Source organism: Trachemys scripta, chromosome 9 (genome assembly GCF_013100865.1).
Source record: "Trachemys scripta elegans isolate TJP31775 chromosome 9, CAS_Tse_1.0, whole genome shotgun sequence".
NCBI lineage: Eukaryota > Metazoa > Chordata > Testudines > Emydidae > Trachemys > Trachemys scripta.
The window spans coordinates 12,730,231-12,756,810 of NC_048306.1; the positions used below are offsets into that span (position 1 = coordinate 12,730,231).

At 43.0% G+C, this 26,580-nt stretch overlaps 1 protein-coding gene across 1 annotated transcript in view; it reads left to right on the forward strand.

The window, feature by feature from the left end:
* The window catches only part of LOC117882883 (COMM domain-containing protein 5-like), a 37,434-nt gene extending 19,289 nt beyond the window's left edge, over positions 1–18,145 (forward strand). Inside the window, exons 5-7 of the mRNA XM_034781749.1 lie at positions 6,422–6,517; positions 9,852–9,927; positions 17,882–18,145. Coding sequence (XP_034637640.1) covers positions 6,422–6,517; positions 9,852–9,927; positions 17,882–17,983 — 274 coding nt within the window. The 3' untranslated portion in view covers positions 17,984–18,145. The remainder of the gene's footprint in view (positions 1–6,421; positions 6,518–9,851; positions 9,928–17,881) is intronic.
* The last annotated feature ends 8,435 nt before the right edge of the window (positions 18,146–26,580 follow it).

Here is a 26,580-nt window from a genome sequence, read left to right on the forward strand (position 1 = left end):
CACGAAGGGTAAAATGAAAACATTCTACAAATATATTAGAATCAAGAGGAAGACCAAGGACAGGGTAGGCCCGTTACCCAATGAGGGGGGAAAGACAGTAAGAGGAAATGTGGAAATCACAGAAGTCCTAAATGCCGTTTTTTGTTTGTTTTCACCAAAAAGATTACTAGCGATCAGACATCTAACTTAGAGAATTCCTGTGAAAATGAGGCAAGATCTGAGACTAAAGTAGGGAAAGAACATGTTAAAAATTACTTACTCGGGTTAGATGTCTTCAAGTTGGCATGGCCTGATGAAATACATCCTAATACTCAAGGAGCTGAATGAGGAGATATCTGAGCCATTAGCCATTATCTCTGAAAACTCATGGAAGATGGGAGAGATTCCAGAGGATTGGAAAGGGGCAACTATAGTGCCAATCTATAAAAAGGTAGAAAGGACAACCCTGGGGAATTACAGACTAGTCATTTAGTACCTGTTAAGATAATGGAGCAAATAGTCAAGCAATCAAACACCTAGAAGATGATAAGGTAATAAGTAACAGTCAACATGAATTTGTCCAGTAGAAATCATGTCAAATCAACATAACAGCTATCTTTGACAGGGTAACAAGCCTTATGGATAGGGGGAAGTGTTAAATGTGGTATATCTTGACTTTAGTAAGGCTTTTGATACTATCTCGCATGATCTTCTCATAAACAAACTAGGGAAATACAACCTAGATGGAACTACTATAATGTGGGTGCTGGAAAATCGTTCCCAGAGAGTAGTTATCAGTAGCTCACAGTCAAGCTGGAAAGGCTTATTGAGTAGGATCCCTCAGGGATGTGTCCTTGGGTCCAGTTCTGTTCAATATCTTCTTCAATTATTTAAATAATGGCATAGAGAGTACACTTATAAAGTTTGCAGATGATACCAAGCTAAGAGCAGTTGCAAGTGCTTTGAGGATAGGATTAAAATTCAAAATGATCTGAACAAACTGGAGAAATGGTCTGTAGTAAATGGGATGAAATTCAAGAAGGACAAATGCAAAATATTCACTTAGGAAGGAAGAATCAAATTCCACACGTACAGAATGGGAAATGACTGTCCAGGAAGAAGTACTGTGGAAAGGAATGTGGGGGTTATTGTCAGTCACAAGCTACATGAGTCAACAGTGTAATACTACTGCAAAAAAAGCAAACAACATTCTGGGATGTATTAGCAGGAGTGTTGTAAGCAAGACACAAGAAACAATTTTCCTATTTACTCCCAGTTCTGGGCGCCATATGGACAAATTGGAGAAAGTTCAGAGGAGAGCAACAAAAATGATTAAAAGTCTACAAAACATGACCTATGAGGAAAGATTGAAAAAACTGGGTTTGTTTGGTTTGGAGACGAGAAGACTGAGGAGGGGACATAACATAAAATACATAAAAGGTTGTCACAAGGAGGAGGATGAAAAAATGTTCTCCTTAACCTCTGAGGATAGGACAAGACTCAATGGGCTTAAATTGCAACAAGGGAGGTGTAGGTATGGACATTAGCAAAAGCTTCCTGTTAGGGTGGTTAAGCACTGGAACAAATTGTCTAGGAAGGTTGTGGAATCCCTTCACTGGAGATTTTTAAGAACAGGTTAGACCAGTGGGGGGCGGGCAGCCAGGACCCAGACCTGTACCCTGCCACACGCAGGGCCAAGCAGCTGAGACCCGGATATTTTTTAGCACACAGCTGGGTCACAGCTGTGTACTGTGTGGGCTGCATGCGGCCTGCTGGCTACAGGTTGGCCACCACTGGGTTAGACAAACATCTATCAGGAATGAGCTAGTTGTTACTTAGTCCTGCCATGAGTGCTGGGGTCTGGACTAGATGACCTATTGAGGTCCCTTCCAGTCCTACACTTCTATGATTATTCATCATCATTAAGTTTTCTATAACTTGCATTATACAGAGCATATTTATTAGCATGCTTCATTGACAGTCTAACCACATGTGCCATGCCATATGCTGTGCTGTAATTGTTAGAGACTTTCCTAGATCGAGTTCAGTCATCCAGCCTGATTGTAAAATTGACTTGAGAATTCAATCCAGGTGATTTGATGATACTCTAGAAGGGTTAATAGCTGGTGCTGCACTAGTCAGAATTCATTTACCTGATAGCTTAATAGATTAGTGTGCTACATCAAATCAAGGAGGATTAAAGCAGACTATTTTTCTCCCTCTCTAGGGGGTCCTTTCTCCCAGATGGATCCTCTATTCTTATTTTATCTCTCACCATATTTATAAATGGCTTGATCTTGCATGTGCTGAGTGTTCCTCACCGAGAGTTGGAGGCACTCAGCACCTGTGAGAATCAAGCCCAGCATTGTTATTGATATAATTCTTTTCTCCTTGTTCTTAGTTGTTGTTTTTACCCAAAACAAATGGATGAATGATGCTACAGAAGTTCAAAATATTATTAATTTTCCTTGTTTCGGCTCTTTGCTCAAAGTGCAGATTTCTTGGGAGCAGGTATACGTTTTACTCCTCTTTCTTCCTTTCTGTAATTTTCTTTCTGAATTACACCACTGTAGATGTAAGAATGCAGAGTTCATAGGTGCCAAGTGAAACGTTGGTGATGGAGAGAGACATTTGAAGGGAGGGTAGAATGTGCATGAATTATGTATTTTCATCCAGGCCACTATTGTGTTAGAGAATTTAGCTTTTTTAATTTCAGAAGAGTTAACTCCAGCTGTGATTATCCAATGTAATCTGGCTTCATGTTTAAGAACCAGAACAGAGGGACTTGTAGAACCATGTATCATTTCCATGCAAATCTGCTGCATGAGGTAACACCTAATTCTACATTTTTTTTAATGAATTATAAATGTATGTACAGTCATTCTAAGTACCTGACCACTGGAGTGAGACCTATTAGATTTTTTTGATTCAGAACTCATATGAACTAGATATCCCAGAGGAATCCATTTCAAATAAACATTTAACCTCTCATTTTTATGGTTTTCCAGGCATTCTGGCCTATCCACATAATTTTGCATCTTAAATGACAGTTCCAAAACTCTGCAAAATTAAAAATGGTATTTCTCTTTATATCACCACAGCTTCAGATATGTCAAGCCGTGTAGATAAAGGGAGAAGATCAGCATGTCTGATAGACACCATCAGATAAACTGTGAGAAATTAAAGCTGCTTTTTGAAAGGGATTACTTTAGATTCTCCAACTTTTAATACCTACAATAAATTTAGTACAATTTAATTTTAATCCAGATTACTGTATTGTCTGATCATTGCTTAGAGTGGGTCCCATGGTTCTGTATGTCTCACTGATTCGTGTGCTCTTGTTATACAATTGAATTTTCATACATTCCTTTTAGGCGAATACTGCTATGTCTGGAATTGGTTTGTCATTAATTTTGACATTGGTAGTTCAGTTACTGCATCCAGTCCTGGAGTTCATTCCAGATGCTCTCCTGCTGCAATGCATTTTGCTTAGAGTACTCTGACACACTCATTTAGGTCCCCATGAATATCATTATGTCCCAAGTATAATGTGGTGCATCCTACTTTGCCCACTGTTCCTTCACTCACACTGTTTCTAGACAGTTCTGTGTGAAGCGTTGCATGCAGAGAATACATGGGGTCACTGATGGACACTCTTTACCCCCCAAAAATTTTTATTTAATTAAAGTGCTTTTGAAGACACGAGACTCAGCAGGTGCAGTGAAGACTCTATGAAGTCAAAGGTGTCTTATGTTTTGCAGTGTAAATAAACTCTTCTTTTCCTATCACCAACATCCCATTTCTTTTCACTTTGGCTGCTGAGTTTCTACCATCCTTGCTGTGTTCTCGTGCATTGATTTTCCGTTTCCAGCTGCATTTGTATGGGTGGAGAGCGTTAAGAAAGTGTTGACTGAAAATGAAACTACCTTGTAAAAAGAAGTTTATACCTATCAGTCCAGCACCAAACTAAAGGTCTAAACCAGGGGTCTCAAACTCCCGTCCTGCGGGCCATCTGCAGCCCATGAACCTCCCCAGTGTGGTCCGCGGGGCTCCAGCAGTTTTGGAGCCGGGTCTCTCCTTTGGCCCCACCTGCCACCCCAGGGCCCCGGCAGCGCAGCGCAGCGGAGCTGAGTGGCATCTGCCTGTTCACTCCAGTGGCTGCTGGCCCCTCCCTGCGGCCACAGGGAGGGGCGGGACTGTGCCTCCGCATGCTGCCCCCGCCCCGAGCGCCCCTGTGGCCAATGGGAAGCTGCCGAGGCAGTGCCTGGGAGCAGCAGCGCACTGAGGCCCCCTGTCCCGCCCCGCCCTGGACCCCCAGGTAAGCACCGCACCCCCTCCCACATATCCCCTACCGCCCCCAAACTCCTTCCCAGAGCTTGCACCCCCTCTCCACACACACACCCAGCCCCCAAACTCCCTCCCAGAGCCTTACCCCTCCTCCCTCCCAGAGCCTGCAACCCCACCCCCTGCCCCAGCCCAGAGCCTGCACCCAAACTCCATCCCAGAGCCTGCACCCTGCACCTCCTCCCCCACCCAAACTCCCTCCCAGAGCCTTAGGCAGGCAGGGGGCAGAGTGTTGGGGGGGCAGCATGAGTGACATTATTGGCCCACTGGGAGGATTTGAGGACTGGCACTGGCCCTAAGGTAAATTGAGTTTGAGACCCCTGGTCTAAACCTTTGCCACAGAGTTTTTGTGACTTCTAAGTGAGAGTCTGACGCTAAGTCTCATCACACTTGTTTGCACTATGGACCTTTAACGCCCGCAACCTAGAAAATGGAAGAAGACTTCTTATTCCACCTCTCCCCCCAAGACCCTCCTGCCTAATTGAAGTGTCTTCCACTGACTGACATTAGCACGTACAAAGGCAGCAAATTGCAGCATGGATATTTTTGAGGTGATCTCCCTACAAACGATGCCCTGCAGCAGCTCGCCATTGAGGGGAAGGCATGTTTATAATATTTAATCCTGTCAGGATTCTGCTAATGCCCATTTCTAGGCTCTGACTCCTCGTAGTGGCACCCAGCTGTGTTGACCTACTTCTTATCCACAGGCTGACTATGGGCAAGAGCCAGATGATCTATTTCCTCTGCTCTTGTTTTTGTCCACACTACCAGGGATGCCTGTCAGTTCTGAAAATAACTTTGGGGGGGGGGGGTTGGCCTTTGCTCTACACGAGAACATCATACTACCTTAGGTTGTCCGTGTTACACACCTTTGTCTAACTGCTAATTTCTCTGGACAAATTATAAGCAGACACCAAGGAAACGGTATGCCTGGATCTGAGTAGGGATAGCCATTAGACTATCGAGCGAATGTATCCTCGTTTCTGAAAAGAGGAATCTCTTCTGAAATAAAGTATGTAATTAGATTATGTGAAGCATCATCCAGCCCTTGGTTGGAGTAGCTTTGAAATGTACCATAAATAACTTACCCTGGCACAAGAAGCTTAGCAAAAAAAAAAAAGGATGAGTAACACGAAGTTCAGACTGTCTCCCAGCAGACCACTGAGTGACCTTCTTCTGGAGATAGTTTGTGAGTCCATCTAAAAATGGATGCTTGTTGTGTCTTTGTATCAGATTTGGCTTGTTTACTTACTCTGAGTTTAAGATGCTATTAAAATTTTAAAGACTGCCAGGCATCTGAAGTTTAATCACCGTCAACTGCATTTTCTCATAGAAATACACCTAAACCCAGCATGTGTGACTCTTGCTACAAAATACGATGTGTAAGAAGCCAAAACTTTCATTTATTAGACTAGACAAAATCATAAAAGCCACGTCGGGGCTTGCTGTGACTGTGCATTACATAAGGAACTCTAATCCGATCCACTTTACATACTCTAACAAGGATCCAGGGATGACATTTTACTGCACGCTTCAGACGGCTCCCTGATGTTAACATTATCTTTTCTTTTTTTTTTTAAACTTGATGTTAATTGACACTAGGCGTGCTCTGCTGCAGCAGTGCTGTATGTGTTTGCTGAGGGGAGGGCAGTTGGGGAGGAGGGTGTTGGCACATCTTAATTTCTGTGTTTAAACCCTCTTTCTTACTTGCTAGTGCTGGCCTCACATGGTATATTGGCAGAAGGACCTTAGTTGTTAATAGTGCACCACTGACTTATATATTATTCTGATTCCAATTTCAACACTCAGGTCTCTACCATAACCCTTTGACAGATCATTACTGTGACCTCAGTTTACTGAAATTACACACAGGAGTTCGATAAATTATCTGTTGAAAAGTGCAGCAAAAGGCAAGAAGCGTGTGTGTAGTCTGAGCACAAGATGCAGCCCCTTTACAAAACCTTAATTTGTTCAGAGTGCTCTGAATGATGTTAGACGCAGAGGGGAAACATGTTTGTACTGAGGCATATTTTTTTCCCTTTAGATTTTTGCCTTACATGTGTGCTTCATAATTTCCCTTCCCTGGTTTATCTTCCAGGCGTCCTGTTGTTGAAGCCACAACTACGAAACAAGGAAATAAGCTGCCAAGTGTTAATGACATTAAGTGGAGAGTGGATGTGGCTATATCCACAAGGTAAGAAATAAGTCTGCGGGACCAGTGAAAGGGTTTTCCAACTCTAAACTTTAATTGCACTTTAAATCCACTTCTCAATGCTAAAATATATCTCACTGTGAGATTTGCATGCAGTGTTAAATGGTACTGTATGGAGATAACCTTGAGTAACACACAAATCAGATTATATACAAGGCTACTGTTACATAAAATCTGTCTGTTGGAAATGCTTGCATCATTTGTTAATACAGTCATGCATTTTTATGCCTTCGGTTTGTTTAGATTTCTAAAACATGCATGCTAGAAGCTGCCCTCCCAAGCTCTGTGACACCCTTCCAATATTTTAAAATGCACAATAATAAACTTAATTAGTGCCTTGCCAGCGGCCCATAATTGTAACCCAATCCAGTCCCACTATGTAATTACACCATATAGCAGCTAACCACATCCTGTCTCCTCCTCAAACGCCACAAAGGAAGATGAGCTTTGTAGCCTGTGGAGAAGGTGGATGAAGCTGGACTCCAGCAGGCCAAGCATGAAAGTAAAATGAAGCGTCCCTTTTCTTTTGTATCAGAGGAGTTCCATTTCTAGGGCCTCCACTGACTGCAACTGTGTTTGTATGGTCCAAGGGGAGAGGCAATCCCTCGAGTAACCTGGGCCTTAAAACCCAAGACTGCCACCTTGACTTTCATCTGGAAGCCCACAGGCAACCTGTGCAGCTCTCGGAGCAGCAGTGCTATGAGCTCCAGCATATACTATTTGTAAGCAGGCTTCCACCTTTGGAACTAGCTGAAGTTCCTGAATGGTGTCAGAATGTAGCCCTGAGGAGAGTGCATTACAACAGTCTTTATCTCAAAGTGACAAAGGCATGGATAAGTGTAGCATGGTCCACGTTTGAAACCGAAGAGCACACTCCCCTTACCAAGCAGGTGGGGAAAAAATGCTCTTGGACACAGCTACTACTTGCGTCTCCAACAATAGTCTAAACTGCACCCCTGATTTACAGATCATGGCCCCATCACACATTGCAGCTGAGATAACTCCAGCCAGTTCACTTGGCTGCTTCCCCCAACTTTCTAACATTATCTCTCGGTCTCACCTGGACATAGCCTCGGTCAGCCAACCCTCCTCCGAACCCCAGTCTCCTTTAGATGTCTGGTTATCCTTTCAGATTCATTGGTGGGATCAACTGTAATTGAGAAGAGTGGAGCTGAATATCATCTGCACGTTATAGACACAGCAGCTCTTGTCTCCTTACTAATCCTCCTTGCAGCCTAATATACACATTGACTAAGAAAGACAACAGAGCAGAACCTTTGCAGTACCCTACAGGAGAGGGCTCTTGGGTGGATAAACAATCATCCATGATTACCCCTTGGAATTCCTCTTCTGAATAGGAATGAATCCATTTCAGAATAGTTGTCCACTGCTGCTAGGGACCTCACAGCCTTGTGAACAGCCCTTTATGATCAGCCAGGCCAAAGGCACATCTTATGCAATCACTGTAGATACATTGGCTTTGGGCAGAGCCAGGAAGAGAGAGTGATCAGTACTGCTCATGCAGTTTCTGTCCCTCAGATCTGGTCTGAACCGAGATTGATCAGGCTGAAGGGAATATAGAGTCTGTAGACACTGGCGTAGCTGCTTGGCCATTTTTCCCAAAAGAGGAAGTCTTGGTAATCTTTCCCAAAAGAGGCAGATGCAATGCAATTGAGTAGCTGAGATTGTTGGGCTCAAGACAATTTCTTTAGTAGTGGACCCACCAGTGCATCCCTGAGAAGCTTCAATCAAAGAGACACTGGCATACCACCAACAGTGGCCGTGGTGTCTCACTAATGTCCTTTACCAACCAAGAGGCTCAAGGGTCTGGTGCACTGTGGCAACCCAAAATGGGCAATATTGGCCAAAACTCAGCCAAAGAACACACAACATTTGTCTGCTCGAGACATTACCCTGCACCCACAAATACAGCAAACTATTGGAAGCCAAGCAACTTGCAACTACAAGCTCTGCAGCCAACTCAGAGCAAGGAGGATGTTGGGCACTCGCCATTGGCTGAATTGAATTATACAAAGCAGATAGGGTAGTTACAAATAAGGAGTGCCCTGAGGTGTGTTCCAAAGCAGTGGGTATCTCAACCAGGGACCCAGGGCCACCTGGGGGGCCGCAAGCGGGTTTCAGGGGGTCCCCAAGCAGGGCCATTAGACTTGCTGGGGCCCAAGGCAGAAAGCCAAAGCCCCACCGCATGGGGCTGAAGCCAAAGCCTGAGCAACTTAGCTTCATGGGGGGCCCTGTGGCATGGGGCATGAGGCAATTGCCCAGCTTGCCACCCCCTAAAACCAGCCCTGGATTTTATATGCAGAAAACCAGTAGTTTTGGCACAGGTGGGCCGTGGAGTTTTTATAGAATGTTGCGGGGGCCTCTGAAAGAAAAAGATTGAGAACCCCTGTTCTAAAGAGTTCCACTCAGGTGCCACTACACTGCAAATTCTTTCTCTAAGATAGAGCAAGGCATGCAGATAAATAACCTAAGCCTCACTGCCTTGAGGGGCCCATAATAGCCTCACCATTCCTTCCAAACAACTCAGGAACAGTATGTCTTCCACTTTCTGTATTCTTCTCCTTTATTTTCCTTTCCAGTCACCCTGCCCCTCCTTGCCCCCTCAGGATTTCTTGTTTATCGTCTGGCCATCGCCTCTGCTTAGGAGATGAGGAAGCATAGTGATTCCAGGCTTCCAGCCCTGATGCCTGTCAGTACCTGACCTGGCTTTGGCAACATCCGCTGATGGAAGCAGCACAGGGATGACTCATTTCCCACTCCTCTGGTCACCAAATAGACTCTGGAATAAAATAGCAAGCCACAAACTTAGCACAGTCTCCAGGAGAGCTTGATTCCCCAGCTGGGGCTGCAGTTTAGAGCAAAGGAGGAATGGAAGGATTTAGGCTACTGTTGCTTAGTGAAGATGGTCTGGGTTCTTTTTTGCTAACAGTATTTGGGCAATTTTCATCCCTAATGTATCTCTGTAGAAATCAATGGAATTATACCAGGGTTGACTTTGGCTTATTATCTGTAATGATTGCAAGTTGGAATACATTTCCTTTTAAATCTAAAAGCTCCTTCTCCTTTTTTAGTCTGCTACCTCCGTATGAAAGTGAATCTGATAGAGTTCTGTTAATTTGTGTTCCTCTGAATTTCCTACTCAGCCAAATGTGAATGCTTGATTGAAATGTTTGGAAATTCTTCATGTGAGCTATATGGGACCTCTCTCGGACACCTGAAAGGGTTAACTTATAATGCTGTATAATAGCGTTGCAAATGTGTACTATTTTAATACTAATCATGTAAATAATTTCAGTTCACTGGCCCGGGCATTGCAACCGTCCATTTTAATGCTGCTGAAGCTTTCGGATGGGACAGCTCATCGCTTTGAAGTAAGTCTTGTTATCCTAATAGATAAAGAGAGAGATCCACTTTATAATCCTTTTAGAAAGTTAAATTGCTATTTAAAATGTTAAAGCCTTCATGGACAATTCATTTTTGTTGGAACTTTTTTTTCCTTTAGTATATTTCTGTACAGCCACACACAGTATATTACAAAACTCCAGCCAAAATGATTTCTTATCTTCTTCTTGGGCATGTTTTGTTGAAACTTTGTTTTCCAAAGAAATATGAATCACTCCAAAGTACTATTGCATAATTTCTGGTGATTAACACTTTATAAGTTTATTATTGACTTTAATCTTAAGATAAGACAATGGTTTTTGATGGCTGGGAAGTTACTGAAGCAATTTATGAAATGCATGATGCCCCACTGTTACTTTTGCCACAGAAGATAGTTATCAAGTATCTTTACTCATTTTCTCTTTAATACACATCCTGCTTCTAGAAAGAGAGCAGAAAGCTGTGGTGTCTTTTTTACTTCCAATTAAGCAAGGGCATTCTTTTTGACATTGTACATAATGCCTTCCCAGAAAATGGCATGAACTTGTCTGTACTTTTAACCTTTGTAATAGAATGTTGCACTCTATAAATAACTCTGTGTTGCATGAGTAGTTCACCTTTTAGTGTTTTTGGCTTCAATTCATACATAAATATCTGGTGGTTATGCGCCAGGTATTGGATTAAATGTTTAGCTTCACAACCTTTACTGTGTTTAACGTAGAAAACTGTTTCACAGAAAGACGTAACATAAAGCTGCTTGGAAAGGCCTGACTGTGATTTGCTACACTGTGAAGTCTTTAAGAGGCCATATAACAAAGGATGAAATTCATTCCTATGCAGAGAGGCCAGCTCAAGGACTACGCTCCACTTAAACCCTACATTGAGGTGTTACCTTGGACTTAAGTGGTGCATAGGCTTTGTGCTAAACTTCTGCACAGGAGTGAATTTCACCCTACGCAAATAAATGAGCCCAACTGACAGTTACAAATATTTTCAAAAATCTATTGGAAAATCAGTTCCTCCTTCCCGTAACTGCCAGGATTGGGTTCGGGGTTCCATGTTTTTTCTTTCCAGAGGGGACATCAGACACCAAAAGGGCAGTCAGCAGTGCAACTCTGCACCTTTTTAAAGGTGGAGCCGTCCTGTCAAAGAGATCTGCTGCTGGGTCTCCTCTAGTGCATGCAGATCATGCACAAGCAGCATATCTCATTCTGAATCCTAATCCACCAGCCACTTAGATCTGGGTACTGCAGAACTGGCTGTGAGCAGGATTTCAACACAAGGTCAGAGCCCCTCCAATAGTTGGTACCAGATCTATGGGTAAATCTGTCTTCTGGTTCAAAGTGCCTTATTCAGGTAGGCAAACATTCTCCACTTCTGAGTTTCCTTTGTGCCCAAACATGCACATACCGTGACCTGCTAGCTCAGCCATGTTTGTGTTTGGACTGGGAAACCAAGCTAATTAATCCAAAGGATTGTTCCACAATGAATAGTGCTTTAAAATTATTCTGTTGCAAACACACAAAAGTTATATGCCCTTTGATCTGCTGGCCCTTCTGTCTCAAGCCATGTTTGCTGGCGCTGAGAGGTTAAATAAAGAAGGGGGGACTGCAACATTTTGTGGCACATTGCTTGCCTGTCGTGTAAATGAAAAAACCATGACGCTTTTACTGCTCAGCTGCATGAGAGAGTCACAATCAGGTGCTGAATGCCTCTCACTTCACTGATGGTCCATGCTACGCTTAGCAAACGTGTGATAGGAGATAGGAGACGTGTTGTGGAAGGAACTTCTTAGTCTCACAAGGGGTATGGCAGCATTAATAGATCACTGCCCCCATTTGGCTCCTTGCGGTTTGTAGTGGTAAAGATAAATCCATTAGATTCGTTTCTTCAAGCTGAAAAATGAGTCTCTTCCAAGTGAAGTGAGGAATATGGGTGCAATTTTTGCGTAAACCACGCACAAGAGGCATTCCATTTCCATAACCATGTAAGCTCTGTAATGTAGCCATAGCCTCAGCGTCATTAATGATCTGCTTGTCTAGCCTTTGCTTTAAGACCTTGACATTAGTGGACATATATTATGCATTTGTCCATCTTTTTTCCAAGTGTAATCACATCTGAGATGGTTACTGTATCCTGTGGTTTTCAACCTGTGGGCCACAGGCCCCTGGGGGTCCACAGACTGAGATTTCCAAAGGGGTCTGCACCTTCATTGGAAATTTTTTAGGGGTCTGCAAATGAAAAAAGGTTGAAAACCATTGAGTTATTCTAACTAAGGGCATCACTTCGCTAGTGAATGTCATGTGAGAATATGACTGTGAATAGTCAAATTCGCTAACGATGCTAACCAGGACTTTGAGACAAGGATAAGTCATCTCTATCATATCAGCTAGCCATGGTTAAACCCTACCTGAATCAAGGTTTAAATATGATGGGGCTGACATGATGCTGAATATTAATCCTCCTTCTGTACACCAACTGCAAAATCATGGTCTGCATCCTCTTAGCTAATTGGTCTCTTCACAGCAGTGTTCTAACACAATGCCATTTTGTAGCGAAGACAAAGTGTAAGGAGTGTATTCTCCGTTCCACCTAATATACCCCTGTAGTTCAGTTAATCAGGGACTCAAGGCCCCTTTGTTTTGGCCAGACCACATGCCCTTTTGAAGATCCATTGGGGCCTCCAGAAATGTGCATAGGCTGCAAGGATCCTTATTTGGAGCATGGAAGCATCTGGGTAAAGCCATGCTAGTACATTTCAGCCAGGATAAGTAGTCACTTCTGCAGCTTATCTCTAATCCAGCCCATGGATCTGATGAGCGGATTTTACCCCTGGTGGTTAGGATGCTAACTAGCAGGGAACAAAGAAACCTCAGTTTGGAAGATAACTTGAAGGAGAAACTGGTTCTAACATATTTTATTGTATTTTGTCAATCAACACAAACATCCTGTTAAGTGACTGGGTTCATAAAACTTTGTTTAACCTTCTTATTCACCTCCAGAAGAAGGAGGGGAGAAATAGGAATACAGCCAGCATGCTGTTTTTAATGTTATCTGAATGTGCATTTTGCATAAAGTCATGCGGCCACATTTTTTCATAACTGCCTTAATAGTACACCATTGTAATGTAATTGCATTATTATACCTAAGGCATTATCTGCCATAACTACTTTCCAATTTACACAACATGAATAGACTCCGAGTTTTTTAACTCTAATACTTCTCCAAACAGTCTGAAAGTTCAGAAAGTTCTGGCTGTGACTGAACAGTAAAATGTAAATTATTTAAAAAACAAAAACAAAAAAAAACCCTTGGTTTTAAATATATTTGATGTTTTTAAGTCACCATCTTGCTTCTAAAAATAAAAAAGTTGCCTCATTTGTGCATTCGAGCAGACTGGAGGCCAGTGTCAGTTTTTTATGATTGTTAAAAAAGGAGTGTGAATTCCTTCAAATCACAATGTGCATGAACTTGTTGACATTTTTAAAAGTGAAATGTAAGTTATTCTTCTAATTGTCACACCAGCATAAAAAGGAGTCTGGAAACTGGTTACCAAAAATCTCTTGTATAGAGTTTCCACGTTGCTGATGGCACTCTAATAGCTGGGGGTCTGTATGTTTACTAACTTATGTATCAAATGTGTGTAGATGCAACAAAAAATTTAATGGCTTAAGTCTGAATTTCCATAAGTGGCTTTAGTTGAGACCAGGAAAGATTACTGTAATGTTATTTTTGGTTTGTGGTCTTTTGGGGGGGTCAGGGAAGAATATGTTTGTTAAATATTTTGAGATTGGATGAGCTGCTTTGAAGTCTCTGCCATCTCTGCAAAGATAATCCTTTTTGGTAGTACTGTATTTCTTCTTTCATCGTTGGATTCTTTGGGTCTAAAACAAGTGTAACGTGATATCTATTGTCCGCAACTAGGGTCAACATTAGTGTACACTAGGAATGTTTCATTGGTCAAGTAAGCTGGTCTGAAGGATCTTCTTTCACTAGAAATTCTCCATTCTGTAGGCTTGTGTTGGATGGTGTAGGGCTACCTCCATACAGTCCAGTGTGTTGATGTTCGGAAGTATATGGTCTTCAAAGTGCTTAAGTAAAATTCTCTTGCAGTCCTGGGCAGCATTGTCCACCTTTCATGGACTGCCCTCACTGCTTCATAGGTTTCATTATGCATTCCAGTTGTATGAAGTGTAGGCTACTCACTCACTGCAGTGAAGCATTTCTCCTTCATCTGGTTCTGACACTTCTCTATTGGCTAAGATGTCCTAGACATAGTAGTCTGTCTACTCTCATCATGGTTGTCATGTACTAATGGCATTTGGATGGGAGTAGGTTGTGTGGGTGGGCAGTTCTCTTTAGGCAGAGGGTAGTATAATGCTTCCTGTTGCTATGATCCTGAATGCTGGCCTGTGCCGAGGGGTTTCTCTTCTTTCACACTTAGCTTAGATAATCCACAGCTGTTCTCATGTTTCTGTGATTTTGCTGTGAAGATCCCACTGCCTCAGTTTTCCCTTCTCAAAGTTTATAAGTATATCCCAACACCTGCTTTCCAGGTACATTCCTCTGACCAAAGTTGTAATACTTAGTCCGTGCATAGTCCTTTTTCAGCTGTGGACCTGGAGGTGGGGTTCTGATCCCTGACTAGGGCTCCTAGACACTGTGGTAATACAAATAATATCCATTTAGGAGCTGAAAGGAGGTACAGAGAACATGGGTTCACACAGCAACCCATGCAGAGCTGGGACTAGAAGACGTCTCCCTGACTTCCAGTCCTATGCCTTATCCACTGACCCCACACTTTCTTCCTATTAGTGGGGAGTAGAGTAGTTCTAAGAATAGATCCCGAGCTTGGATGTGTTGCTTTCTCTAAGCTACTGATATGTTTATATTGACATGTGCAGAAGCTGCTTTTGCCACTAGTTTTGAATAAAAAATAGCACAGAAGTTCCAGTCCTGATCAAGCCATTATGAACACTCAGCATTCTTTATACACAGAAATGCTCTCCTAGGCTGATACCTTCTGTACCTGGTCTTGGGACGTCACAAGGGAATGGTTTACTCAGCCTGGATTGTGTTCTCTTGCAGCAAGAGCCCAAACTTTCAGCCCTGCTTTCAGTTTATGTGGGTTTTTCCAAATTTTTCTGTGCTATTGTAAAGTTACAGAAGAGTGTCTAGTGCAGGGGTGGACAAAATATGGGCAAGATCTGGCCCGCCAGCCGTTTTAATCCCGCCCTCAAGTTCCCACTGGGGAGCGAGATGTGGGGCTTGCCCCGCTCCAGCCAGGGAGCAGGGTCGGGGGCTGTTCCATGTGGCTCCTGGAAGCAGCGGCATGGCCCTGCTCCGGCTCCTACACATAGGGGCAGCCGGGGGCTCTGCTCTGCATGCTGCCCCTGCCCCAGACGCTGCCCCCGCAGCTCCCATTGGCCCACAACATCAGCCGGAGCCTGCACCCCTTCCCACACCCCAGCCTCCAGCTCTGATCCCCTCCCGCCCTCCGAACCCCTTCGCCCCAGCCCGGAGCACCCTCCCACACCCCAAACTCCTCATTCCCAGCCCCACCCCAGAGCCCGCACCCCCAGCCGGAGCCCGCACCCCACTCTCCCGCCCTAGCCTGGAGCCCCCTCCCTCACCCTGAACTCCTCATTTCTGGCCCCACCCCGGAGCCTGCACCCCCAACCAGAGTCCTCACCCCCTCCCGCACCCCAATTTTATGAGCATTCATGGCCCACCATACAATTTCTATTCCCAGATGTTGCCCTTGGGCCAAAAAGTTTGCCCACTCCTCGTTTAGTAGGCACTTAAAAACCAGCACAGCTAGGAACCATCAAAGCTTCCTCGCCTTGAAGAGCCACAAAGTCATCTTATAATCTTCAGAGGTGCAACAAACTGCTTGCCTGCATCTGTAGTAGATATAGTGCAAAGTACCATGTAACTCAAGTAGGCCATCTTGTGTGGCCTACTTGGCCTCCCCATCTTTGCCCTCTTCCCAGTCCTTCAAAAGACCCTGTGGAGCCACTCCTCCCTATTTCTTGTCAGAATGTCACAACTTTCCCAGATCCTGGAGACTGAGCACTCCCATCACCTGCCAGCCATGGGATGCTCAGGAAGTGAACTCTGATCCCCAATGTGTTATCGAGCCTCCAGCTCACATGTCCTTTAACATTAGAATGTCATTTACAAAATGCTGATGCCAGCCTTATGCAGCACCTATTGTACTTCGGCTTTCGCAAATGGATCTTCTTGTAATTTTAGTTTTTCCTTTTGTTCAGCGGGTGTTTTCTGGAAGCTTGCTCTCCTGTTAGGCATTGCTAGCCGTGATTTCCTTGACATTGTCTATTCCTCAGCTTTGCCAAAAGCACCCTAACCGGACACAGAGCTTCCACTTTCTGCAGCAAAACTCCCATTGTGTGCCTGGAAAAAAAGTCATTCACTTGCTATTTTTCCTCTCTTCTGTGACATTGTTAAAATTATCTGATGCTGCTTTTAACAGGGGAGCCGTGAGAAGCTACAGCAATTAACCACACACCCCAAATAAATCAGTCCATAGACCTTTTTTCCCTTCCCTCTCCTGCCTTGTCTTTTTCCTTTCCTGTATCCTTCCTTTTTAAGCCCTGTTTTTTGCTCTTCTGGCTGTGTGGCCTCCTCAGGGAAATCAGATGCTTCAACTTTTTCAGTGGAAATGCCTAATTGGGAATAGTTGCATTCACTCGTCTATTCCCAGATTGATTTCCCTGCACAGAAGTAGTGTAGTGATTTTTTTTTTATAGTCACACAGTTGATTTAGCCAACGCACATTCAGCTGTTAAGTCTAAAGCTGACTGTGAAGTTACAAAAGGATCTCACAAGACTAGGTGACTGGGCAAGAAAATGTCAGATGAAATTTAATGTTGATAAATGCAAAGTAATACACATTGGAAAATGTAATCCCAACTGTACATAGAAAATGATGGCGCCTAAATTAGCTGTTACCACTCAAGAAAGAAGCCATGGAGTCATTGTGGATAGTTCTCTGAAAAGATCTTTCAGTGTGCAGCAGCAGCAGTCCAAAAAGCTAACAGAATGTTAGGAACCGTTAGGAAAGAGAGAGATAATACAACAAAAAATATCATAATGCCTCTCTATAAATCCATGGTGTGCCCACATCTTAAACACTGCGTGCAGTTCTGGTTGCTCCATCTCAAAAAAGATATATAAGAATTTGAAAAGGTGCAGAGAAGGGCAACAGAAATGATTAGGGGTATGGGAACTGCTTCCATATGAGGAGAGATTAAAAAGACGGACTGTTCAGCTTGGAAAAGAGACAACTAGGGAGGGTTGATCGAGGTCTCTAAAATCATGACTGGTGTGGGGAAAGTGAATAGGAAAGTGTTATTTACCCCGTCACGTAACACTTGAACCAGGCATCACCCAATAAAATTAATCGGCAGCAGGTTTAAAACAAACATAAGGAAATATTTCTTCACACAACATACAAACTGTGAAACCTGTTGCCAGGGGATGTTGTGAAGGCCAAAAGTATAACTGGATTAAAAAAAGAATTGGATAAGTTCATGGAGGTTAGGTCCATCAATGGTTATTAGCCAAGATGGTCAGGGATGCAATCCCATGCTCTTGGCGTCCCTAAACCTCTGACTGCTACAAGCTGGGACTGGACCATAGGTGATGGATCACTCGATAAATCGTCGTGTTCTGTTCAGTCCCTCTGAAGCATCTGGCACCGGCCACTCAGAAGACAGATACTGAACTAGATGGACCACTGGTCTGACTCACTGTGATCATTCTTATGTTATTACCTAGCATTTTGTTAGCCTCTGATTTTTTTGCTTAAAATCTATAAAACTCTTGTCTGAACCTATATGGGCCTGATGTTCTAGAATGTTTTCTGTCTGTATGGGTATATTAGCCAGATGAGTCACAATTCTAACAAATCGTATGTTTCAGGTGCCAGTTGTAAAGTTTCAAGAATTAAGGTACAACGTTGCCCTGATATTGAAGGAAATGAATGATCTGGAGAAAAGAAGCATTCTGAAAATTCAGGACTGAACACTTCCAAACTGCAAATTAATAGAACCAGTTGGAAAACCTGAAAGAGAATTGTGAAATGCAAAATAAAGATTCAGCACCATTTTGCATGTTATCAGTATTGTAACATAACATTTCTAACATCTGCTGTAAATATTTTTCAATTAAAGTGTTAAAAGCCTCTGCTGTTTTCTCAAACTTATTTTTGCCTAAGAAATATATTTATGAACATGGTATAATCCACTGTTTGTGAGCGCTTCTCTATGATTCATCAAAACATTTTTAAAATAACTGTCCTAATAGATGTAAGAACCGCTGCTTCATTATAATGATTCATCTCTAATTATTTTAGAAAGCTTGCTACCAAAAGCCCCGTCACTATGTAACATAAGAAAAACTTTGCAATGCTTGAAATTAAAAAAACCTCACTGTAAACAGCACGACAAATATATGAAATTGAGCAAGTCTCATACAAGTCATATTGCTGTCTGTGTTCTCAAATGATGTGCGTTGTCCGTAAGTGAGTGAGGTGCAGTGACAGTTAAAAAAGCTAATTTAAAGAAAATTGAGAGCCTGTGGAGCACGAAAGAAGAAATCCAGTGCAACCAGCTAGAGCTGTGCAAACAGTATGGGGGTGGAACTTGGGCCTGTAAGAACCCCTCACCAGGTTGTCATGGGTGGCGTGCTGCTCTGGTTACCTGATGGACTTCCAAGCAGAAATCCAAAGCTGCTCATTGTCCATTGTTTCCTACTCCTCTTGAACAGAAAGGTAGTGCATTGGCACTTGAGATCTGCATTCAGGAAAGCATGCTTAAGTCATCCCTTTTGAGAAAAGCACGTAAGCACCTACTTAACTTCAAGCCTGTGTTTGTCCCATTGGCTTCAATGGGACAACAAGCATGAGTTTAAGGGATTTGCGGAGTAGGAATGCATATGTTCATGAATCCAGGCTTGAGTGAGTTTTGCTGCCAGGGGAGATGTGGAGGCTGGGTAATAGCATGAAGACAACACAGCGCATAGGCTTTGGAACCATGGGATTTACCTGTCAAAAGTATTTGACGTAGCGTGAATTGTAGTTTTTAAGCACTGGCTTTAATTAGCTACCTGCTGATCTGGCTCAGTAGTGCCACCTATTCCTTTGGCGCCCCTGTGTCTGGTGTGGTTGCAAAACTGTCCCTTGTACGTACGTGTACACACACACACACACGTACACACACACACACACACACACTTGGCGTTTCAAGAAAGCCTTTTTCCCTCCCCCATGTTTTTGTGTGGGAGAGGACAAGTGGGTTCTTGTTTTTTTCAGAACCACAATAGGCATAAAAATACACTGACATGATGTTGGACTTACTTCAGACTGTCGCATTATTTTAGACTGCGTGACTTCCTGCTGAAATGAATCAAAATATCTGAAGATTGCAAGATCACATCGTGTTGCCAAAAGCCAGACTTGGCGCTGTATCCAAATGTTCTATTTTCTTCCTGAAAGTCCAATGCAAATAAGAGCTAAAGGTCAAACGGCAGCATGCAGTGGATGGATGGGTGGGAATGCACAGTCCTTTGAGAACGATCATGTTTTAGTAGGATGTGTAACTGCTTCCATATCATGTTTGTGACAACTATAGTTGTCATTGTCAATTGACCACGTTGTTGTGAGCCCCCTTTACAAAATGACCATTATTCTTTATTCCTGTTGCTCAGTGTCAAAGGATTCTAACATAACCAATATCTCTAGCTGTCAAGTATTCCAGATCCTAGCAAGTGTCCCCTCCTAGCCAGCCACTAGGACAGCTGTGAGCAGAATCCGTACCTCTGTGCTCTGGATCTCTGGGGTGTGTTAAGCTTAGAGCATCAGCTGGCTGCAGGACTGGTTCCTCCCTAGGTCTCTCTGACACATTTCCTGGGTGCTGACTCTCATCTGTTACTACTTCAAGGTAATGGGGCTCCTCAGTCCACCTGCTGTAGGTCCCAGGGGCCAATACTGACTTCCAAGCTACCCCAGTTACTTTAAACACATCCCCCTCCCACAGGAGCGCTGCCAGCTTTTCTGCTGCCCATGGTAGCGGAAGGTCCTGCCCCGAAATGCCGCCCCCCCACAGAGGCGGCAGAAGGTCCCGCCGCTGAAATACCGCCGCGGTCGCTGCCCCCCAAATTGTAGCGCCGGTCGCCTAATGGGTTGCACCGGCCCTGCTCTCCCAGAACTCAGCCCCAAAAGGTGTGAAGTTTCTGGTTGACAGTTTAACTCTCTCAGAGCCGTGCAGCAGTTATGCAGCATTCAACTTTATTCAGTCTAGCACCTTTGTGCTCTTCTGTACTTAATCATGTAAAACACAGGAGCGTACAGATCATACAAAACAATAAACATCTGAAACTACAATGTCCCTCACTTTCTAGCTCATCCTTCCCTTGTAAGCCCTTGAGGAATTATCTGGGTCCAGGAAGCCAGGCAGAGAGGGTGTCCCCTCCTCATGCAGGCTGTTACATGCTAGCTGGTATCTCCTTCCGGTGGGAGCCCCTTATTCAGTTCCTGTGATCTTGTTGTCTCTTGCCCCACACTTCCTCCTGTCTCACTCCCTTTGTTCCTATGATTTCTACTCTTGCTGGGCACCTGGTCCCTTGTTTTACTCCCAGTTAACTTTCCACAGCTCCTGTCTTCAGAGGAATCAGCTAAACTGTTTTTTTTTTCTTTTTTTCAAAGAATGCAGCTGTTTTTTGTTTTGTTTTTTAGCATAACCTTTGTGAGGTCGAAGTACTGTTGTTAACCTTAAGTATTTCCCATTTTCCCTGTCTGGTGTGTACCTGCTACTGTGCCTGTCAGCAGTGGTGGATCCATGTACATAAAGGCACACGATAAAACAGTTTTTCAGAACACAACTTCACAATATAAATCAGAATTCATAAGTTGTCCAGCTATAGCCCTAATCATCACATCAATGACCTCTAATCTTCTCTCATTGGAAAAATGTATTTGAAGCCTTCAGCATCTTCTGTGGTATAAGATGTACAGTTGCTGCTTAAAAATAGTCATGTGCGTCTGAACCCCTAGAAATCTCAGGTAAGTGCAATATAACACGATTTCCCTTCCCTTGAGCAAGGTCTAGAAACTGGGTTGAGGCTCTGAGTGAATGAACAGAGAGAGATGATAGGGAGCAGCGTGTCTCAAGCATTTCCACCATAATTAACCTGAATAATACTTACCTTTCATCTGAGGATCTCAAAATGCTTTGCAAACAAGCCACCACCATGTCCCTAAGGCAAGGTTTGTTTATTGGCCCACTTATCAAATGGGTCAATTGTCATAGATGGATAGTGACTTGTGCAAAGTCATAAGCAAGTTAGGAGTGGAACTGGCAACAGAAGAGCAGGGTCCTGAATCCTGGTCCTCTAATATCAGCGGGCATGCCACTTAAGTTCTATCAGTTTCCCTTCATGCTAGATTCTAGCATATCAGCCCATCACAGTCTCTATAGAACAATTGTCTTTCCAACTAGCTAGTGAGGCATGTACAAAGTCCTCCACCTGCCTTGGCAGGTCTTTGATTCTTCTAGAGAAGAATGGCTCAGTAGAGGGAATATATTTTTAGGAGTTTTCTTTGAGGAGAGACAATCCGAATCCCAAGGCAGAGAGTTGTCTGAGTCTACAAAAAATATCCTCCACGTCTATGAAATCTAAACATCTGTTTGTACTGAAAGGGTACATCTATACTTACCTCCGGGTCCGGCAGTAAGCAATCGATCTTCTGGGATCGATCCCGGAAGTGCTCGCCGTCGACGCCGGTACTCCTGCTCCGCGAAAGGAGTACGCGGAGGCGACGTGGGAGCCTGCCTGCCGCGTGTGGACCCGCAGTAAGTTTGAACTAAGATACTTCGACTTCAGCTACGTTATTCACGTAGCTGAAGTTGCGTATCTTAGTTCGAAGTGGGGGGTTAGTGTGGACCAGCCCTAAGTTGCCAAACAAATCAGTGAGTTATGATTTGAGCAGGTCAGAATCCAGCCTTCCACCCACCTACTATCCTTTGTCCATTAAGATCCAGCCCTTCTGACAGGCACATCTTAACAGTGACTCACAAAAGGCCTGATCCATAACCTGTTGGAGTCAATGGAAGTCTCTCCATTGACTCCCAGAGGCTTTGGATCAGGCCTAGATAGAAAAAAAGGAGTTAGAGACTGAAACGTGGAAAGGCTATAAGTGAACAACCTTGACCCCTATGGCTCAAGGTGCCCCATAGGTTACGGTAAGTCAATGTCTCCTTTTTGGTTCCACTAGTTTAAGATTTTCCTAACCGATTATTGGAATTACTTTATTACTCTTGATCCAAAGCATGGGTTCCTACAATCCCTTGTTTTAATTTTTCCCTCTTAATATTAGCCATAAGTGTCTTCTACATTGAAAATCTAAATCTCAACTGAGCTTTCATTAATGAATTCTTTTTCAATATCTCTCGTGTTTGTAAATGACGGTCAGTACAAAATGTTGTTCTGCCATTATTTGAGCCATTTTAAATAGGAGAGCGGGGCAGTCTTTCTACTGGTCAGCATCAAGATTTGAAGTATCTGAAAATCATTTCTTCCTTCCATAGTACACTTCCTTACGGTACCAGTGGTTTCTCTTGTAACTGCAGCTGTCTATGCCCCAATCCAAAGATTAGCTCTAATTCAGGGCTGCCTCTGCTCCTATGGACTTCCCATACTTCTCATGTGTATTGTAAACCTGTAGTTTACTCATCATTTGTGGATGACAAGCTTTTCCTCTCTCCCATATAAATTATGCTGAGATAGTTACCTTCAAACTTACTCTGTTGTACCTCACAAGTTCTGTGGGCTTCATGTGATGGTTTGTTTTACCCATAGGCCATCAAGAACCTTGAAAATCTTTTGGATTCATATACATTTTAAGCTTGATTCTGATTTCACTCCCATGTTCAACAGAGCTGGAAATGATATGACTAGCCTCTTTCTGCAATCACTGTGTCCAGTGCCCTGAAAGACACTCAACCCTACACTCCACAAGTCTAACTTGCCATAAGCCAATGTCATCTTAAGCAGGGGTTTGTTGTAAGCAAATATAATTTGCACGTGTTGAAAAAATTGGGGATTTTTCCATCTGCGCAACAAATGGAATTTGATAAAGCTGGTAAAAAAATTGACAACAGTTTTCTGCTGGCAAATGCAATTTCATTTAAATCAAAACATTTCAGGGGAACTTATCACTTTTAATGGAAGAAAGTCAAAACAATTTTCCCTTTTCATTTTGATAACGTCGAAATGTTTTGTTTCAACTTTATTTTGATTCATTTTGATATATTACTTTTAAAGTATTCATGTAATTGCTATTTTATATTAATATTTTGATATCTAAACAAAACACTGATGTTTCTGAATTGAAATTATTTGGCATTTCCATTTCATGGGAAATTTCAAAAATTTTACTTCATTCCATTTTGGAATGAAATCAGATTTTGAAATGTTGGGATTTCCCATGGAAGAGATGTTCTGTTATCTGTCCAGCTCTCGGTTTGATTATCACAATACCATGTGAGTGCCTCTCTTTCTGTATCACCTCCTTCAAAGTGGAATTGAATGCAATGCTCATTTTGCTAGTCCCAAGGCCTTGTCAAGCTGATCACTAGTCAGTCATCAATTATGAAGATATGAGCCTTGCGTGGAAAGGGTGCTGCTTCTTATTCATTACACTTTGTTCGTGGATTAGTAGGTAACAAGGATTTTCACAGATTTCATTTGTCGTTTTCCCTGAAAAAACAAATCCAGGTTCTCTCATTGTCTTCTGTCTGCTGGTCCCCAGAATCTACTTAAACTGTTTTTCACAATTGCCTTTCCTTTTAGTTGTAATAAATTTCTAACAATAAAACATGTAATATTTACATAATTTTCCACCAGTGCCTTTCCTCTCAATGAGAGCATATCAGAATGGAAATCTGACTTGATCATTTTCACTATGAATAATTTTCAGCATATATAATAGCACCGCGGAACTCAAAGCATAGGTAGTATTTTACAGATGGGGAAACTGAGGCATGGAGAATTAAAGGGACTTACTCAAGCTCACACAGAGGCACAATGGCAGATAAAGTAATAGAACCAACATTTCCTGACTCTATGTCCTCCATCTAACTAGGAGTTCATGCTGCTTCCCATCGTATAAGGTCAGATCTACAGTCATGATTCTTATTCCCCTCCCTTTAAAAAAAATGCATTGGCTGAACTCTGAGTCAGCAGTCAAAAAATATTCATGCCTATTGGTTATTATGGAGAAAGTGCATAGACTAAAAAAAGCCATTGTGGTTACATAATTGCTAGGTGACGTTCATATCCATCTCTCTAAAACTGTGGATGAAATCCTGACCCCCTTGAAGTCAGTTGGAGTTTTGCCATTGACTTCAGTAGGACAGAATTTCACCGTCTTCAACCTCTTGAATACAAGAAAAACACTATAGGGGTGTTTATATTACGTTCCTGTTCTCAATTATCATAATAGAGTATAAACCTAAGAGAAAGTTCAAGAATGAAGTCATAGTGTTCGTAGCTTTCATCGTGTTTATTATACCAGTCATTCACAGTGTTCATAGCTTTCATTGTGTTTATTATACCAGTCATTAACTGCTTGAGAAAGACCAGTTCTGTACTCCCTGTCTTTAAAAAGCAGAAACTCTACTTTTGTATTAGTAGAAAAATCATACAAGGGAGATTTGTGTTTTTCAGAGTGAGTCACCTGCTAGCTTCAACTTTTTCTGTTTAAGTGTAGGATAAATCAGTTTCTTAATCTGATGAGCAATGCAAGTAGGCAGTGGTTCCTTTCTCTTCTGCTTCCTAACCAGAATGCACCTCGTGACCTCCTGCTGCTCTGAATCTATGTCTGAATGCCAATCTCCAAATCGTGCTTCCAGAGTCTGTTATACAGAAAACATTGCAATCTAGCTTAGTGTGTCAGCTTGATTTGTAGAGGTGCACTCTGCTAACGTGGGCTTTGCTGGACTGTCCGGGGAGGTACTCAGGACCAAATATTTGTAGTTCTGTGACATTTTCACCATGAAAATACTTGAAAGTATAGAATGTAAGACTATCTCCCCATCTCACTTCATCATCCCCAGGCCCCACATTAGCAGGTACCAAATTATGGCTGGCAATATGCAGTCACAGCAAACCTCAAGCTGGGTGGAATTTAGGTGGTGGAGGTTTTCCCCCAGAACTCCCATGGATTCTGCTCCACAGGCCTTCCATGACGGGGAACTGTTTCCTGGGTTGGAGTCAAGGTCTGCACTCTGAATGCTTATGAGCATGCAGCTCCCACCATTGGCCCCTTTGCAAAGCTGCCCTCCCTTCTTCAAATTTTCCAGTCCATGTTCCTGCTAGAGGAGGATTGTTCACAAATATACATTTTGCAGTGTTTTGTCAGGCTAGTTTGAAAGTGGCTGGACTTCCAACACTTCCCTTGGGAGTCTTTCCCACATCCTACAGCGCTCTCACTGTTAGGAAATTTTCCCTTCCCTAGCTTCATCCCCTTAGGCCTAGTTTGTACCCTCTTTCTACCACTACCTTCTATCTCTTTGGTGTTTACTCTGTTAACTGTTAGCATGTCCCACTGCTCATAAGTCATTATTACAGCACTGCTAGTTACTGGTTAGGTCACTCTCCTTCACAGAACAGACTTTGGCTCATAGGACAATGGTTATGAAAATCACAAAGATATAAAAGCCACTGCAATGAAAAGAAACTGTTGCTATCCTGAGTTCTAAAATTAAAAAAACAGATATTTTCCTTATACCTTCATAGTCTTTAAGGCCAGAAGGGACATCTTGGTCCTCTAGTCTGACCTCCTGCGTACTGCAGGCCACAGAACCTCACCCACCCACTCCTGCAATAGGTCCAACACCTCTGGCTTAGTTACTAAAGTCCTCAAAGCTTGAGTTAAAGATTTCAAGTTATATACAATCCACCATTTACAGTAGTTCAAATCAGCAAGTGTCTCGTGCCCCATGCTGCAGAGGAAGGTGAAACCCCTCCAGAGTCTCTGCCAATCTGACTTGGGGAAAAATTCCTTCCCAACTCCAAACAGGCAATCAGTTAGGCCCTGAGCTTGTGGGCAAGACCCATCAGCCAGACCCCTGGAAAGAATACTCTATAGTAAGTCAGAGACCTTCCCATCTAGGTCCCATCTCTGGCTACTGGAGATATTTGCTAATAGCAGATGAAGATGGGCCATTTGCCATAGTAGGTAACCTCACACCATCCCCTCCACAAACTTAGTAGTAAGCTCAGTCTTGAAACAATCTAGGTTCCCCACGCCCCAATTCCCTTTGGCAGGCTCTTCCAGAACATCACTCCATCCTCTCATGGTCAGAAATCCTTGTCTAGTTTCAAGCCTAAACTCACTGATGGTCAGTGTATATCTAGTATCAACATTGGCCCTTAACTTAAATAACTCCTCTCCCTCCTTGCTGCTTATCCCACTATGTATTTATAAAGAGCAATCATATCTCCCCTGCTTTTTATGAACGTTAACATTTTATTAACAAAATAGTGTACATTTTTTGGAGAGAACTCCAAATACAAATAAGATGTGTATGTTTCATCAGCCATCTTGTTTTGGGGGGGGG